The sequence below is a fragment of the Pholis gunnellus genome (assembly GCF_910591455.1).
Source record: "Pholis gunnellus genome assembly, chromosome: 18".
NCBI lineage: Eukaryota > Metazoa > Chordata > Actinopteri > Perciformes > Pholidae > Pholis > Pholis gunnellus.
The window spans coordinates 14,936,114-14,952,262 of record NC_136545.1 but is presented as its reverse complement, the minus strand read 5'-3'; the positions used below and the strand labels follow the sequence as shown (position 1 = coordinate 14,952,262).

The 16,149-nt window shown below is 42.1% G+C and overlaps 1 protein-coding gene across 1 annotated transcript in view; it reads left to right on the top strand.

Moving 5' to 3' along the window:
* dym (dymeclin) overlaps window positions 1–14,242 on the top strand; it is a 46,493-nt gene extending 32,251 nt beyond the window's left edge. The window contains exons 15-17 of the mRNA XM_079178563.1: window positions 2,606–2,788; window positions 5,168–5,281; window positions 12,832–14,242. Of these exons, the coding sequence (XP_079034689.1) occupies window positions 2,606–2,788; window positions 5,168–5,281; window positions 12,832–12,981 (447 nt within the window). The 3' untranslated portion in view covers window positions 12,982–14,242. The remainder of the gene's footprint in view (window positions 1–2,605; window positions 2,789–5,167; window positions 5,282–12,831) is intronic.
* Window positions 14,243–16,149: the final 1,907 nt, after the last annotated feature.

The following is a 16,149-nucleotide window of genomic DNA, read 5'->3' as shown; positions in this document are numbered from 1 at the left end:
ACATAGTCGTGTAGAAAACATCATCAATGCAAATGAAAGACACGTGACTGGAACAGAGCCATGTTCATGTTATTAGTAACACCTGTTTTTTCCTCGTATGAAAACAGCCTTACTTGAGGAATTTTACAATGTTTTGTTTATTGTTCTTGCTTAGATAGAATATTTGTTTTCACCTTACTTAAAGCAAACTGACCACTTATAGCGACTTATAATCACACTTCAATGCATTATCTGTGTGATTAAAATGAATTAATAACAACATATTACAGCAATGACAAATATTATACACTGTGATCCTTGCAAGAAATGTCAGTGAGTGACCAAGTATTATGATACTTGACCGTATAAGTCATTATAAAATGCTTTTTAATGCGTCATAATTGTTTCAGTGCTTATAACTATAATTATACAGTGCTATAAGCCGATTGTAACACATTATAAGTATGTTTACAATGCATCATAAACATAGACGGAGCTACCAAAAGGTCTTCTTTGTATTTTAGGTTAAAATGGACAAAGTGCATTCTTGCATCCGAGACATTTTTGATGTCCACAACTGGTGCAGTGTCTTCAGTTTGAAGTACTTGTATTGAGTTTATTTTGACAGTATGAATAAGATAAATAGACCAATATTAGCTTATTACATATATATATATATATATATATATATATATATATATATATATATATATATATATATATATATATATATATATATATATATCGATATTGGTAATAATATAATTATAAAAGTGTCCCGCTCAGTAAATATCTTGGTCTCAATTTGTTCAAGAAGTAGTCTAAGGCATTCTAATGAAGAAAATGTTTGTTTATGTAGAAAGCGGGGATTTAGTCTATATATTATCAGATTAACTCAAAAGCTTACAGCTTCTCAGTGTGACGGGGACTATTCTTGCTAATCATGCAGACCCACGATCAGGGTTAGGGAATCTTTGCCGTGTGCGTTACAGTGTTGGTGCTTCTACCAATCGGACTTATTTCATTAGTGCACCATCTCATTAAGCTAAGCTACTTTGGATGTTCTTGACTCCTGCACTCTCTTAGTCTGCATTTTTGTGTTACTGTTTACAGAGTAGATACATCTAAGGGCAAATGAACTTGCTATTAATTCTTGTGAGGAAGTCATAATATTTTTTGTTGCTTTTTGGCAAATGAAAAACAGCAAGTCCATCTTGCAAACCGTGTTTGTATATCCAGAGATGAAGCAGGTTACTATTCATTCTTTTGTATTTTTAGATTGGTTTTGAAGCTGGCTGCATCACCTCAGGATCTTATCTATAATATACCATCAGGACATGACAGATTTTGCAGAGCGCCCGCAGTTGTCACACCGCGGGAAATCATACATCGTCTCTTGAACTGTATTCTGCAGTTCGCTGCTGCGTTGGTTTTTTTATCTCTTTTTTAAAGATTATTCATTTTCCCACAGTCTCTCTGCCATTTCCTTTCTGTGCCACAATGGACAAAGCCACGTGGGACGTTATCTCATCACGGCGTGGCGTCTGTCTATCTGTCCGTCTGTCTCTGTAGACACATTATTGTGAGAACACAATGCATGATAGAATCTCTGTTCTTAAACCGCGGGTTCCCCAAGTAGAGCAGATGGTCTGATTAGATTTTACCGTGATGCTTAGATTTTCACGTTAATAAGAAGGCTGATTTCCTTGGAAACTACCAACACTTCTTAGAGTAGGGATATAAGGCTGTAAGTTAACTATTTTAAGAGCTACCTTTTATAGGTACTCTCCAAAGGTTAAAGGTTTCAAAGCACGAACAAATGGACAAACACGATCCCAAACGCCCTGCTTGTTACAACATCTTAAGTTCTATTTGCGACTCAGCTTTTATTTTATTTTTAGTCCCTCAGTGGCGAGATGGGATGGTAGGTGGATTGTATTAACTTTGGACAGAGCCTGGTTAGCCGTTTCCACCTGTTTTCAGTCTTTGTGCTAAGCTAACTGACCGCTGATGGTTGCCTCATATATACCCGACAGACATGAGAGTGCTATTGATTCTCTCATTTAACTCAGAAACATAAAGGTGTATTTCCCAAAACTATTCCTACAAATGTGCCTTTTGAGATTTGAGCTCTCGTAACTACAACACACTCGTGCATTGAAGTTCCTGCCTTCTAAATCTTTGCGGTGTGCAGTTTTCTCTGCCTGACATCTGTGTTTCTGCATGTAATTGCTTCGTATTTAGATTTGTGACAAGCCTACCTTGTGTGAAGAACTTTGTAAATAACTCATCACGACAGCCACTCGACCTTCTTCGTCTTCCTCTCGTTCCCACACCCTTCTCGTCCCTTACTGTCACCCGTCACTCCCCGACAGTTGTCCTTTCCTCCAGAGGAAACCTACTGTGACATGACGTGATCTGTGGCTTTGAATGTCACCTATATGTCCCGAACTAAGACCTTGGCTGTCAACTTTCATCCTTCTCTCCCTCCTTCTGCTATTTCTTCCACCTCTCTGTTCCCCCCCCTGCGGATCAATCGGGAAGCAATCATTTAAAAAATACCATTTCAAGTGGAACCAGTGTAGTGGGAAACCAATTAACCTTTACATCCTCCCTCTACCCCCAGGCCCAGGACCTGAATGTGATCGAGGAGGTGATCCGCATGATGCTGGAAATCATCAACTCTTGCTTGTGCAGCTCCTTACACCACAACCCGAATCTGGTGTACGCGCTGCTCTACAAGAGGGAGCTCTTTGAGCAGTTCAGGACGCACCCGTCCTTCCAGGACATCATGCAGAACCTGGACACGGTCAGTCAAAGTTTTCTTTTTTTTTTTCTCCTCACTCGAATATCAGAAGTAAGATGCATGAGCCAGGGAGCGCTTTACCTCATGGCTGAGCCGTGGTAATTATTCCACAGATCAAGGTTGTACAGATTTTCCCTGAATGTCCTCTCAGTCTGCAGGGAAAGTTTCAAAAAAAGCCAGGCAGCGCTGGAACATATGCGAACTGCATCGTTAACGCGGCATGCAGTCGGACTGTACGTCAAGCTGAGCCCTGTGAGCTTAAGCAGTATTGATGAATTAATCAGTCCCCTTGTGTCGAGAGGCCTGTGTGTCAAATATTCATTGAGTGTTGGGGGAGGAAGAAACAGCGTGAGAGAAAGCTGTCATTCACAACTCGTGTCATATAGAGGAGAGGAAGCTTTGCTGGGTATGAGCATGTATGTATGTATGTGTGTGTGTGGGGGGGTGGGGGGGGTTTTTGTTTTCTCCATAAGTATGAGGGAAGCATGCTATATACAATCCCTCAGTTAAGTCAGTATCCCTAAGGCAATTCTCCGAAGCCTTCCGTGCAAATCCGTGTGTGTGAGCATGAGATTCAGGATGAGGGGCAGCTTTTTTTTTTTGCTCCTCCAAATTAACCCCATATGGGAGGCCTTCAGAGCTAATGATGAGATTAGTATTAGATAGACAGACACACACACACACATACACACACACACACACACACACACACACACACACACACACACACACACACACACACACACACACACACACACACACACACACACACACACACACACACACACATAGTGCTCTGGTGTGTTTAAATTCTCCAAAGCAGCCGCAGAACGTGAGCAGAGAAAACATTGCCTGTAGATGTGTTTTTTCACCGTTGGATAGACAAATAAGAGCATTAAAAAGAATCTGTAATACCTAGAGTTTTTTTGAATGATCAAATATCCAACATTTCTCTGGGGGAAGAAGCTAGCACTGCAGTGGAAACACAAAATACTGTTTCCTTGATGTCTTCTTTGGGCTTAAACCCAGAAGGCATCGGATAATTTGAGCTCCAGTGAAGTGCTCATTTTAAGTGGGATGAAACATGCTCAAACCCTATAGTGAATGAGTAATGTGAAATGCTGTCTGTATATATATGTGCTCTCTTAGCTTGTAGCCTTCAGGCATATTAGCCGAGCATGTGTTCGAAGCATGTTGAGCTTGGTTTAGAGGTATTTCCCTCTCTAAAAGCAGACATCATGCAGTGTTACAGCCATTGCTTCAACTTTCATCCACTTATTTGCAATGATTCTTAATCAGTATTGTCATATAATTGCCATAAATATAACACCATACGTAGCTCTCTATCGCAGCGTAGTATCGACACATTTTAGTGGCGGCACACGGATACGTCTTGATGGCTGTTGATGCAAAAAGCAGCTAAATGTAGTCTCAAATCTCGAGTCAACATGCAACGGCAACAACATACCGCGTTAGAACATTCGCCAGTGTGGCTGTTTACAAAGCGAGGCCCTCGACATGTAGCACGAGGCCACTTTGTTCTAACTTGGATCTCCATATTGCACCCAGTGTCATCATGCAGGGTGTGGCTGCTGCAGCATCAATGTGACAGCTCCAAACAGCGGGATTAGAGGAGTCAAAGGGCTTCATGACGGAACTGAGAGTTCATATTAAACCTAAAGAGATCAAGAGGTCATGAGATCCTGTGTTGTTTTCTTTTGGGCTGTACCAACTGTCACTTGTTACATTCAAGCTTCTATTGAAGTTTTTGAATGAAGCAATCATATTTTATATAATCAAGTGATTTGTCTTTTTTATTCATTAAATCAACTTTCTTTTATGAATATAACTCGTCAGTGTGTGCCGCACAAACAGTTTTATGACGGCTGTGAAAATGTTGTCTTTAAAAGGCTAAACACCAATAAATATGGATTAAAGTAGAATATTTTATTCGCTGGAATCATATCCACATTTGACATCATCAATCTTTTTTCAATAAATGAGGTACTTTATTTTCATTTTTGTCTACAGGGACAAAAATGCTTTTGTCCCTGTAGACAAAAGCAAGTGTTTTCCGAGTTACTGCAATTTACTGTTCTTTAATATCTTTTTTTTACATATGTGCCAATACATACGCATTAATACCAGTTTATCCATGAGCCCAGTGTTTCATAATAACATTGGGTGTTAAAAGACCAAAGTGTGGTTTAAGTTGGTTTACATTTCTAGGTTCAGGTTAAACAAACATGAAAAGTTGATTACGGAGCTTCAGAGGTGCTGATTGGCAGATTGTCTTTAGACAGTCAGGCAAATGTTTGTTTGTTTTTTGGCAAATTTTGTTTCTGTATTGTGATTGGCCCTTTCCTCCTGTGTGACTTGTAGGTGATCGGCTTCTTCAGTCACCGTCTGGAGCAGGCTGGAAGTGACCTGTCGGTCGAGAGGGTTCAGGAAGTCATCATGAAAGGAGCCCAGGCGCTGCCCACAGACAGACTGAAGGTAAATCTCACACACACACACACACACACACACACACACACAGATACACAGCAGGGGGTTGGATGTAATGGGGGAGGGGGACAATGAAATATGAGACTGGCTGAAGAAAAAAAATAAGTGAAAAAAGAAGTGGGACATATTGGTTATTAAGGTGCGTGTGTAGAGGGTGCAATGTGTTGTCAAGGGCTGGCAAATATGGTTGATTTGGTGCTGGACAGGTGAGAGAGGGAGAGGTATGGGATAGGTATATAGACTGAGGCGAGGGAAAGATGGAAAGAGCCACTGGGACATGAGACAAAAGGCTAAATCCCAATTCTCATTAGCATTAATGCCCATCTTCATTCCATCTTCGCTGGCCTGCTGCATGCGAACATGTAATGGCATTTCAAGGAGATGGGATGGGGGGCTAGGGTGCACTTTGTCATGGGCACATACGACTGGGGGAGGAAGGCGTGAGGGGGGGGAATATAAATCTGCCACCGCGCCTCGTTACCCAACACTCGCTACACTCCTGGCGGGTTCGCTAACCCCCGCCCTTCCCAGCGCTCCCCCATTAATCAGTGAGGAAATATGTAACCGCCGGTCTCCCCACGCCGCTCCTCACCAGCACAGAAGCTCTTAATTGTGTGTTTCATCATGTGTTTCATGTCCTATACTCGGCAGGCTGGCTGCAAGGCATTTGTCTCGCTAGCCGGTGTGCAAGAGGGACGGCGCATGGCCACGAGACCGTGTGCCGTCTCTCTCCCGGCTCCGCTCTCATTCGGCGCCTTAATGTAACGATCGACCGAAGCGCCGTGTTATTACACATGGAGCCATGTGGATAACCCTGCCATGTCCTTCAGGGAGCTGCACCTGTAGCACACACTCATGCAGTCAGCTGTGTGTGTGTGTGTGTGTGTGTGTGTGTGTGTGTGTGTGTGTGTGTGTGTGTGTGTGTGTGTGTGTGTGTGTGTGTGTGTGTGTGTGTGTGTGTGTGTGTGTGTGTGTGTGTGTGTGTATTTGTGTGTCTGGGTTGTAACTGTGTGTGATTTTGTTTCTGTGTTGGTGATACTCGCATTGACTCCAGCTCCACAGCGTGACATGAAGCGAAGAGTATATCTGGGCAAAGCCTCCTCGGGGAGAAGCCCCCCCCCCCCCCCCCCTCCGCTTCATGGTACCATCGCTCAAACAAACAGCTGTCTCGCTTCCTCTCGCTTCCTCTCATCTTATGAGCTCATTGCGCTGTACAGCTCCAAACACAGAAAATCCATAAATTGGATTAATCTTGTGTGGAATCATCGATAAGATGGTAATTACTCTGTAAAGGCTCTTAGAACGACTAGTGTGTGTGTGTGTGTGTGTGTGTGTGTGTGTGTGTGTGTGTGTGTGTGTGTGTGTGTGTGTGTGTGTGTGTGTGTGTGTGTGTGTGTGTGTGTGTGTGTGTGTGCATGGAGAGGGCTGACAAGAAAGAGAAGGGAGGATGTTACTTCATCTCAAATTGAGTCTGAGCACATTCTTCAGTTGTTTGTAGTTCGTTCGTGAAGTTATTCTATAATGTGGTCACTTTCACATGTAATAGCAGCACAGTGCATTTTAAGGAATGCTTTATATAAGTTAACAAATGGTGTTGAATTTTGAATTTTTGAATTGACTGATGCCGTGTTTACGCCGCTCTGCTCGACTCTCGCTCACTTTTAGCATCAGTTGTTTTTTCTGTCTTTATTTGAAATGGAAAACCAAAAAATGGAAAACCAAAAAAGGCATACGACTACGTCTATATCAGGCGTTTACATTTAAAATAAAATCTGTTTTTGTGTGTAAACGGTTTGCGTCCCTCCATGTTGGCGTTTCGGGGTTGGGCCTCTGTCCGCAGTGAAACATAAAAACAGATTTCCATATCACAGCCAACAGACAGCTCGGCTGAACAAATCATTATTTTATGGTGACAAGGGCCTCTGATAACAAGAAATGACTTGGCTACAGGTTGAAGACAGCACTGCTGTGTCATCGACAATTAAAATAGGCGCTCACACAGAAAGAGAGCTGTCTTAAAGACAAGCTAAAGCTAGCCTGTTACAGCTACGCAGAGTTTCCTCCTGATCTCTGTGATAACCCACACTGTGTTTTAATACAGCCAAATTCACCATGTTTACATTTGCATATTTTTGTGTTTCTGTCGAGTATAATAGCTCATAATTCCTACCTGTTAACCAGCGAGCGGCTGTGCTGCCGTGATGAAATCACACCGTGTGCTCAGCTGTATTGACACTTAAAATGATCAATCACTAAGAAAGTTAGAGGTGACAAAATAAATCCTTCTAAACTTAACTGCCACACGGCCCCCGGCCATCACTGGGGTGAGCTTACGTCATTGTTCTGCAAAAGCACTGTTTCCCCACTACACATATAATTACCAAGTCAGCATTTTAAGATTTATACACTCTGGAGACAGAGTTTTTGGGGCGAGAGAAACATTTTAGTCTGAACAGAGGGCTGAACTTTCATTTAGAAAATGAACTGCCTTAGCGTGGACGTATAGTCGTAACATTTGTCAATGGGGGACATTTATGGGTCTCGACCGAATTACTTAACCTTCAGTTGTCTGATAAAAGAGTCAACACTATGCAGAAAGGCCAAGAAGGCTCTTCATCAGATGATGGCTGTAATGACCCGTTTTGGTATGTAGGAACAAGAAATTTCATTTTTTAAGCACAACCTGAAAGTATTTCGTGTGGACACCACGTAAATGTGGTGCCTTTTTTTAAATCCATTAGTTAGGAGGAACTGACAGTTTAAGTAAATAACGTTGTTGTTTTGTGTGAAGGGAACATTGTAGACACAAGACCACAAAAGAAAGACTGTTTGCATAAAGGATTTTAAGGCACTTAACGCAAAGACGTAGACATGTAAATTAGGTCTAGGCTGAAAGAAAGGGTTAGAAAAAGGTTGTCAATGCCCCAGGGACGACCCTCAGCGCCTCGTCACTCAACCGGCTCCCTCTCATTTGTGTATGCGTGTGTTGTTTCAGGGTGTGTGTGTGTGTGTGTGTGTGTGAGGCTCTCATGGGCAGTGCCTGTGGAATGTGTTGTTTAGCCTGACCAGCTGAAATCAGCCTTATTGAGCAGTGATAGCCAACAGACTCTCTGGCTCCTCAAGAGCGGGCCGGAGGGGGTGGGAGGGGCTTACCAGCTGTTACTCGGTACCTGGGCCTTTGTAGGTCTGATGGTCACTCTTCAGATAACTTGAGTTACAGAGATACTGTAGAATTATTATTAAGATTATTTACCATATCGCAGAAGTTACTTGCACCTTGTAGCTCCTTTTAATTAACGATAAGCATTGCTCCTATCAATCTCCAATACTTGAACATGATTTCAAAGTTCTTGCATTAACAATTAACCAAATAAAGAGACAACATGTATGAAGCATAGGGCCGTTACTATTTTATATCCAAACTAATCAATCGTTTTGTCTGTAAAATGTAAATAAGTTAACTTGAATTAGTCTACAGCGATGCTAGCAGCTTTGGCACAGCAGTGCTTTGAGCTACATGCTAATGTCAGCATGCTAACATGCTCACAATGATAATGCAATCATGCTGAGATGCAATGATTAGAATTAACATTTTCTGATGAGCATTAAACACAAATGATAACTGAAGCTGAAGTGAAAGTCATTAGTCTGCAGCTATTTGGTCATAAAGCAACGTTTTGGAAACATTTGGACCCGGTGATGTCACGTGAGGAAAAGTCAAGAGAATCACCAAAGTCATTACACTTCATCATGAGAGTGACATGAATGTGCGTACCAAATATCTTGACAATCCATGCAACTGTTATCGAGAAACTATAAATGTCAACCTAAAGGTGAGTTTTGATGGAAATCCATCCAATAGTGTGTGGACCAACCATTCAAAGCCCATAGAAACACCATTTACGTTCATTTAAAGCAGAGAAAAGCAACATATCCTCAAATTTATGAAGCTGAAATCTGCTAAATTATAATATTTCAGGGACCATTTCAATATCAAGTGTAAGTGTGGACAGAAAATTAGGACAGAGGACTTTTAACAAACCTATCTGAAAATATTAGGGTGGATTTTCTTGTTTTTCTTTCGTTTGAACCATGGCCTGAAATCACGATTGTTAGTATTTTTCATTTCCAGTGCTTGTGTGTGTACCTGCATATTTGTGTGTGAGTTCATATTTGCTCCCTAGCCGCATTCTTCTCTGTCTGACTGAGCTCTGACAGCACAGCAGCGTGCGGCGGCGGGAAAGGAACACGGAGTCCTGAGTGAAGATATGAGGCCAGCCAGCCAGCCAGTCAGTCTGTGTTCAGGGGCGAGGGCCTGACCCGCCAGGACCCATAACTAACTGATATGAGCCCGGGCCAAGTGGGTCCAGACAGCTGCCAGACTGAGAACACAACAGAGGAGGGGAGGAGGGAAGGAGGGAGAGAAGGCGACAGAAGAGCCAGAGGAAGATATGTTTCAGAGAGGAAGCCACAGTACGGACAGAACAAGGGACAGAGAAAAATATTAAGGATGGTCTGATAGATGCTCAGGTTTTTCCCAGACATTTATGCTGTGAGGCATGTAGCGATATCACCAAATCCCTTGGTGGTTCTGTCCAATATTGAAATCGGTGGAAAAATGTTGGCCATTGTGATACAAGGATTTCTTTTCTTCTTCTTCTTGTTCTCAGTATCTAGAGAAAATGGTCCGATTCATACACATACATACATAATAGTGCGGTCTGTTCTTTACCTCTTTGTGTCCTGCTTTGTTGTCCTTGTTCTTCGCTGTTGTGGATTTCTGTTTATATTCCTTGAATGTGTTCACGTACTTTGCCATTGAAGCTGATTCCGATGTGCAAGGAGGGACTTTGTGTTCCTGCCATTTAGGTTCATATTTTCAGTGTTTCTTTATCTCCCAGTAATAACCTTTCCATGACACAATAAACCAGACGGGCCTGTGAGCAGAACAAGAGAGAACGTTGGCCAGTGCAAGGGAACCGCTCTGCCTTTGTTGTCGATGTTAGGCCAATTACACCTGTATTCACAAAGCATTCAAATAGTGGCTGAGAAAAGACCGTTTGTGTGCTTATAGTCGAGCTCTGATTGGTTTCGCTTGTTCCTGTAAAGCGTGAATGCTGCATTCAGAGGTCGTGATGAAGTGCTTCTCATATATTCGGTTGCTGCAATCCAGGCGTAGAACGAGAGAACACGTAGATTTAAATATTGTTTTTTTAATGTCCTCCTGCGAGGTGCAGCGTTGTATTGCCACAGTGGGCTTCATGTCTGTCTACAGATGTGTTTTAATGGAAACACTCACTTAAAAACATGAAATGACGGTTGCTGCTTCCACCACATGTTTTCCATATAAATGATCTACTTAGCTGTTGGAGTGCTTTTTCCATATCTTTGCAAATTAATGAGGGAAACGTTTGATTCCTTAATGCGCACAGACACTATGTTAATACCACACGCATGTTTGGCGACACAGCAGTGTTTGTTGATTAATGCTTTAATTATCTTAATGACGTAATTAGCATAACTAGTTGTGTTTGATTCATCAACATGATGATGGCAGGACATTAATCAGCTAAACCGCCTCCTGTTTTAGCTTGTTTGTGCTTACGAGTCAACAAAGCTGCTAAATTAAGACAAAGTAGTTTCCATCGTCAAAAAAAATTCAAACCTACGCTACGTCGTCTGCGCCAGCAAGTAAAAGTGAGCCTGGCTCGAGTAGCTCTCCACATCATATGAACATTTGATGAGTTTGTAAGCTTGCCTACGCGACCGTCACCTACACACAAATACCAGCCAGATAATACAGCTCCTGCATTGTGTCTCGCCATCACAATGGCGGTGGTGTGTGTGTCTCTGTGTGTGTGTGTGTGTGTGTGTGTGTGTGTGTGTGGTCTGGCCTCAGCAGCCTGGCATATGGCCTGTGACCCCCGCAGCCCCTCCGTCTGTGTCATTATGATACCGATAGTGTGGCTGTGAATGGAGCCAGCCAGGACTCAATAGACCGGACTGGGACCGTCGCATAAAGGCCCTCAGCGTCTGTCTTTCACCGCAGACTGATTACTGGCTGCGTGTGTGGATATACATGCGTGTGTAGACAGGAGGGTATAATGAGCTACCCCCTTGTATTATTGATGTTCTTCTTTTTGCTTGCCTACCTGCTGTTGAGTGGGTTTATGTTGGCTTCAAGTAAAAAAAAAAAAAAAAAGGAACATCCAGTATTTCTTGTGCTGACACTTCGAAGAGGGAACGGCACATCGTGTAATACAAAGACCGTCAAGTATAACTGTATTAATCGTTAACTCAAATTTTTTGCTTCAAATGTGAGGATTTTCGGCTTCTCTCTGTTTTATATTTTTGGAAACGCACAGTGTTTAGGTTTTGGACTGTTTGTGGAATCAAGACATTGGAAAAAGTAGCATTTGACTGTCGGAAATGATAATGGACATTTTTTTGAATATTCTTATTAAGCATTATAGAGGCAAAATAAGTGATTTACCAATGAATTGCTTTGTCCCAAGATATTTAATTTATTATCATAGACAAAGAAAACCTGCACGTCCAACCACTTTGAGAAGCTGCTATTTTTTTTGTCATTTTTTCTTTAACATATGAAAATGATAAATTGATTATCAAAATAGTAAATTTCCTCTCAATTAACTAATTTGTTTCAGCTCTAAAATTCCCATACAACATGAGTATGCACAAGATAGTACACTCCACATCCACACATGTGTGTGTGTGTGTGTTGTCTCTGTTTTCCTGGGGGATTAGCTCCGGACATAATCAACACTGAGGCCCTACACTATGAACTTGATAACCTCTCCCGGTCCAGCTCACTGAGTGTTTTGTCCGTTGACAAGCCGTGTCATGACAGGCTGGAGCTTGAAGGCCTGAGTGGCTATCACCAAGTAATCGGGTTACTCAGCACTTCTCCACCAGTCTAAACAATAAGGTCACGATGGCTGACGGACCGCTCGGTAAAGTTACACCCCTATGTTTGGTTTCAGTTTATTAGATTGCCTTTTTGTTTTTGTTTTGATATATTTACTTGTTTTGTATTGAGGTCCGTTCCCTCATTTGTCTCCGGCTACTTTCTGAGTGACAGTCGGTCCGTAACCGTCCATATCCAGTTGCCCGCCGGGGTCTTGAGCCGTCCCTTTTTAAGAGATTGGTGGTCTGACCACATTAATACCTGTCCCGCAGGCAGCTGTAAACAATTTTACCTCGCAGACGGATGGAATTACATCTGCCGGCGAGCTACTGTACCTGATGAAGAGTAATTACTGAGAGGCCTAAACAAGTTAACCTACCAGTGTAGCAGCGGAGATGTCGCCGTGTTGGCCGCAGCACTTGCGTGTGCATGTACACATTCCTGGTAGATGATTTACGGGCTGATTTTACCGTTTACCTGGCAATCATTGCAACAGAGGATAAGATGTTTGTCTCGATGTAGAGCCGCCTTTTCCAGAGTGGTTTTACCCCATTTTGCATATTCAAATTTCAAATCTTTTCTGTTTCTGCTTCTCTTTTTGTGTGAATAGAAGTTTCCGGAGCTCAAGTTTAAGTACGTGGAGGAAGACCAGCCGGAGGATTTCTTCATCCCCTACGTCTGGTCCCTGGTCTTCAACTCTGGAGTCGGCCTCCACTGGAGCCCGCATGGCATCGAGCTGTTCAGCATGGACTCTGGCTGAAACACCTGCTGCAGCAAGACTTGTGTGCGTCTTCATCCCCGTTCAGTATAGGAAAAAAAAAAAAAGGACTGACGGCATGTGTGCGTGTGTTTGGGTGGGTGGGTGTGTGTGCGCATTGCCCTTTATAGTATGTGCACGCTGCTTTTGAAAGTGCCTCGACCTTGTACAGACTGGTGTTTCTTTTTATGCACAGCCTCTTTTCTCTTCTTCTATCATAAAATATCCTCTGCTTCAACACTGTGAAGCTTCATCTGTACTGGTTAACAGTTCACTCGGTAGCGCCCGCTCCCGTACGGTCCTGTAGGGATTACAGAGTTAACACCTGAGCAGCTTCACCTGGTTCCACAGCACATGGCGAGTTACATGTCTGCTGTAAAATGTTCCCTTATTGTGAGGAGCTCAGGACACCGGCGATTGATAATCCCGTTTTTATTTATTTCTTCTTGCTTACAAAGAAAAGGTCAATTAAAACACATGTACCTAAGTGTTACACTGCTCTGGTTAATTTACTGCTGCACCGAATGCTAAGAAATAGTATCAACTTCATATTCAAGACACACACCATAGATTAATGAATAACTTATGATGTTGAGTTTTAAGTATCTCATAAAGTACGGTTTTATTTTGACCAACATCGTTCTCTGGATACAATTGGTTTTATAAAATATTTGTGTTTGTGAAATAAGATTTTAAAAAGGGTCCGAGCAAAGAGAGAACCAACAGAACGGTTTTTTGTAACATGCATGGATTTTAGATTTCAGTCCACCTCCAATAACCCACATTACACTATAATTAATGCTTAAGTTCAGTCCCTGGAGAATGTTAGCGGCCCACATCGCTTTTGTTCATGTGATTTAATTTGTACTTTCATCTTTTTTATTTGACTGTTCCGCCTTTTGTCGTTTCCGTTTTCCTCCTGATGCTAACCCAAGTACTCAAACTACGACAAGTCCTGTTGTGCATAATAACAGTGGATTTGACTCTTTGATTTGTCACTTTATTTGCATGTTAAGGTAGAGACTTTGTATTAAATTATTTATTTTCATGTATATTTTTTTTTTTACATATTCATCCCTCCCAAAATGTAAACGGTGGTAGTACTAAAGTGACGACTACTATGAAAGAAAAACGGTGGTACTATACTTTGAATCTTCCCAGGGTAGAAACTGGCTTTATATTATTACATATAATGTGACAACAGTTGTCATTTTGTGGCGAATATTACTTTGGAAATAGGAGTTTAAATAAAAATATGAAATCAAAGCAACCAAAGTGTCATGTGGTTATTAAACGAAGTGAACTGAACCATTCAGGGAGCAATATGGACCTACAGGGGGAACATATTTGATATCACATTGAAATGTTTGCATTGACACGGATTGTGTATCAATCTTCTCATCTTACTGTTGTGTTTTTCCCAAAATGTTGAGCTATTCCTTTAAAACTATACAATATCTTTATTATGACTCCTAGAAAAGTTGCAAGCAGATCAACCAGTGTGCTTTTCACATCACAGATTTTTTTCTTTTGAAAAGGTTTTTGAGGCCCGAAGAGCAAAAACAGAATTTTTTTTAAGTGTAAAAAAAAAAAAAAGGGAAAAATTGGAGAAGAGCCATTGTGTTTGGCAGAAATAGTGTTTTTTCTGTCATACCTCATTAATCATCGTGCAGCCCAAAAATGTATCTCGGAACCGCCTGGTTGTGAACCACAACTGTAGACGTCTTTGTTTTGATAAATTGTAGGTCTGTGAGATATTGACGTGTTGACTATTTACTCTGGAACATCAACTAGAATAGTGCGTCCTTGGCTCCTTTCAGCTAAAATGCTTTTTTTAAAGGTTATACATTGTATTTTATAGAACATTTATCTATATATATTTTTACTTATTGCCGCCTGTTTACCATCTAGACTTGTCCTTGGTTGTTAGCTCTGTTTGCACTTTTAGCGCCGTTAGCTGCGAGCCACCGCCTCAGCTGTCTCCATGTTGAGTGCCGCGTGAAGGTGCTGAATTTCAAATTTAGCACCTTTAACTCTGCAGAGCAATCTACACAAAAGATAAATCTGCCTAAAAATCAAACTGTCACATGCTATTTATATCTGCATCACGGATAACGGTAAACGTTAGCACTGCATGTCTCATTGTTACCCGTTGTGGTCATAGATGCAGAGGCAGCAGAAAACAGTGGCATGAAACCACTTTGGGGGGAAAAGTTTATTGCACAATGGCACCCACTGTGTCGCCGGAGCTCCCACTTCCCAAGAGAATTTCATGCCTTTCGTCTCTATTGTATTGATTTTCATGCCTGAAATTCTCTCATTCTCAAGGACAATGTAATGGAAGCAATTTGATGCAAAGAATGGCCCATTTTCAGCACGGGGTCGTCGGTAGGTTACAGTTAGGCTGCGCGCTCGAGGACAAATTATCCAGACTCTTTCTCTCTCTGCACCGACGCTCACCTGCTTCCAGCTCTATTATTGCCGTGCCAGATGGTTGAGGGGAGGTTTTCACAAAGTGACATGGCCCTCCTTGTTCCATCATGGCGTAGGGGTCACCTTACCATGGGCTCCCATTTCAGGTGACAGCAGGAAGATGGATGGGGCAAGGGATTCTGGGATGGGTAGTTCATTTTTTTCTTTTTTAACAGGCTGGTACCATTTCCTCGAGGTCTATGTGTGGTTGCGTTGCAGTGTACCAGCGCAGCATGACTCCAGATGCCGAGGTCATACCCAGATCAGCGTCAATTGAATGATATAAAAACTAGAGCACTGGAGACCAGATTGCTGAAGTGGCTCTGTAGTACTGGTAGCCCCCAGTGACACGGAACCAATTAATTTGACGGATTACCACAGTAACGATGGAAGGTCGTTAGGCTCAACGGTTTTAGGATTAGGTCACAGGAAGGAGGAAGCTCGTTCACAGCATGAGAACAACACCGAGAGTTAGATGTAAATACAAAAATAAACACAGATAACACCTACTGTCATTCTTTCTAAATCCTCAGTGGAATGAAAACAGTTTCAATGGGCTGGACCGTCAATGGAAATACACAAAGAGATATAAAGAAGAGACAGACAGGCTGTATAGTGCACGTGATGTCTGAAAGATACCAGCGAACCTAAGTTTAGTCATCACAGGTCACAGAAAGTGAACAGTATCTGGTCACCACA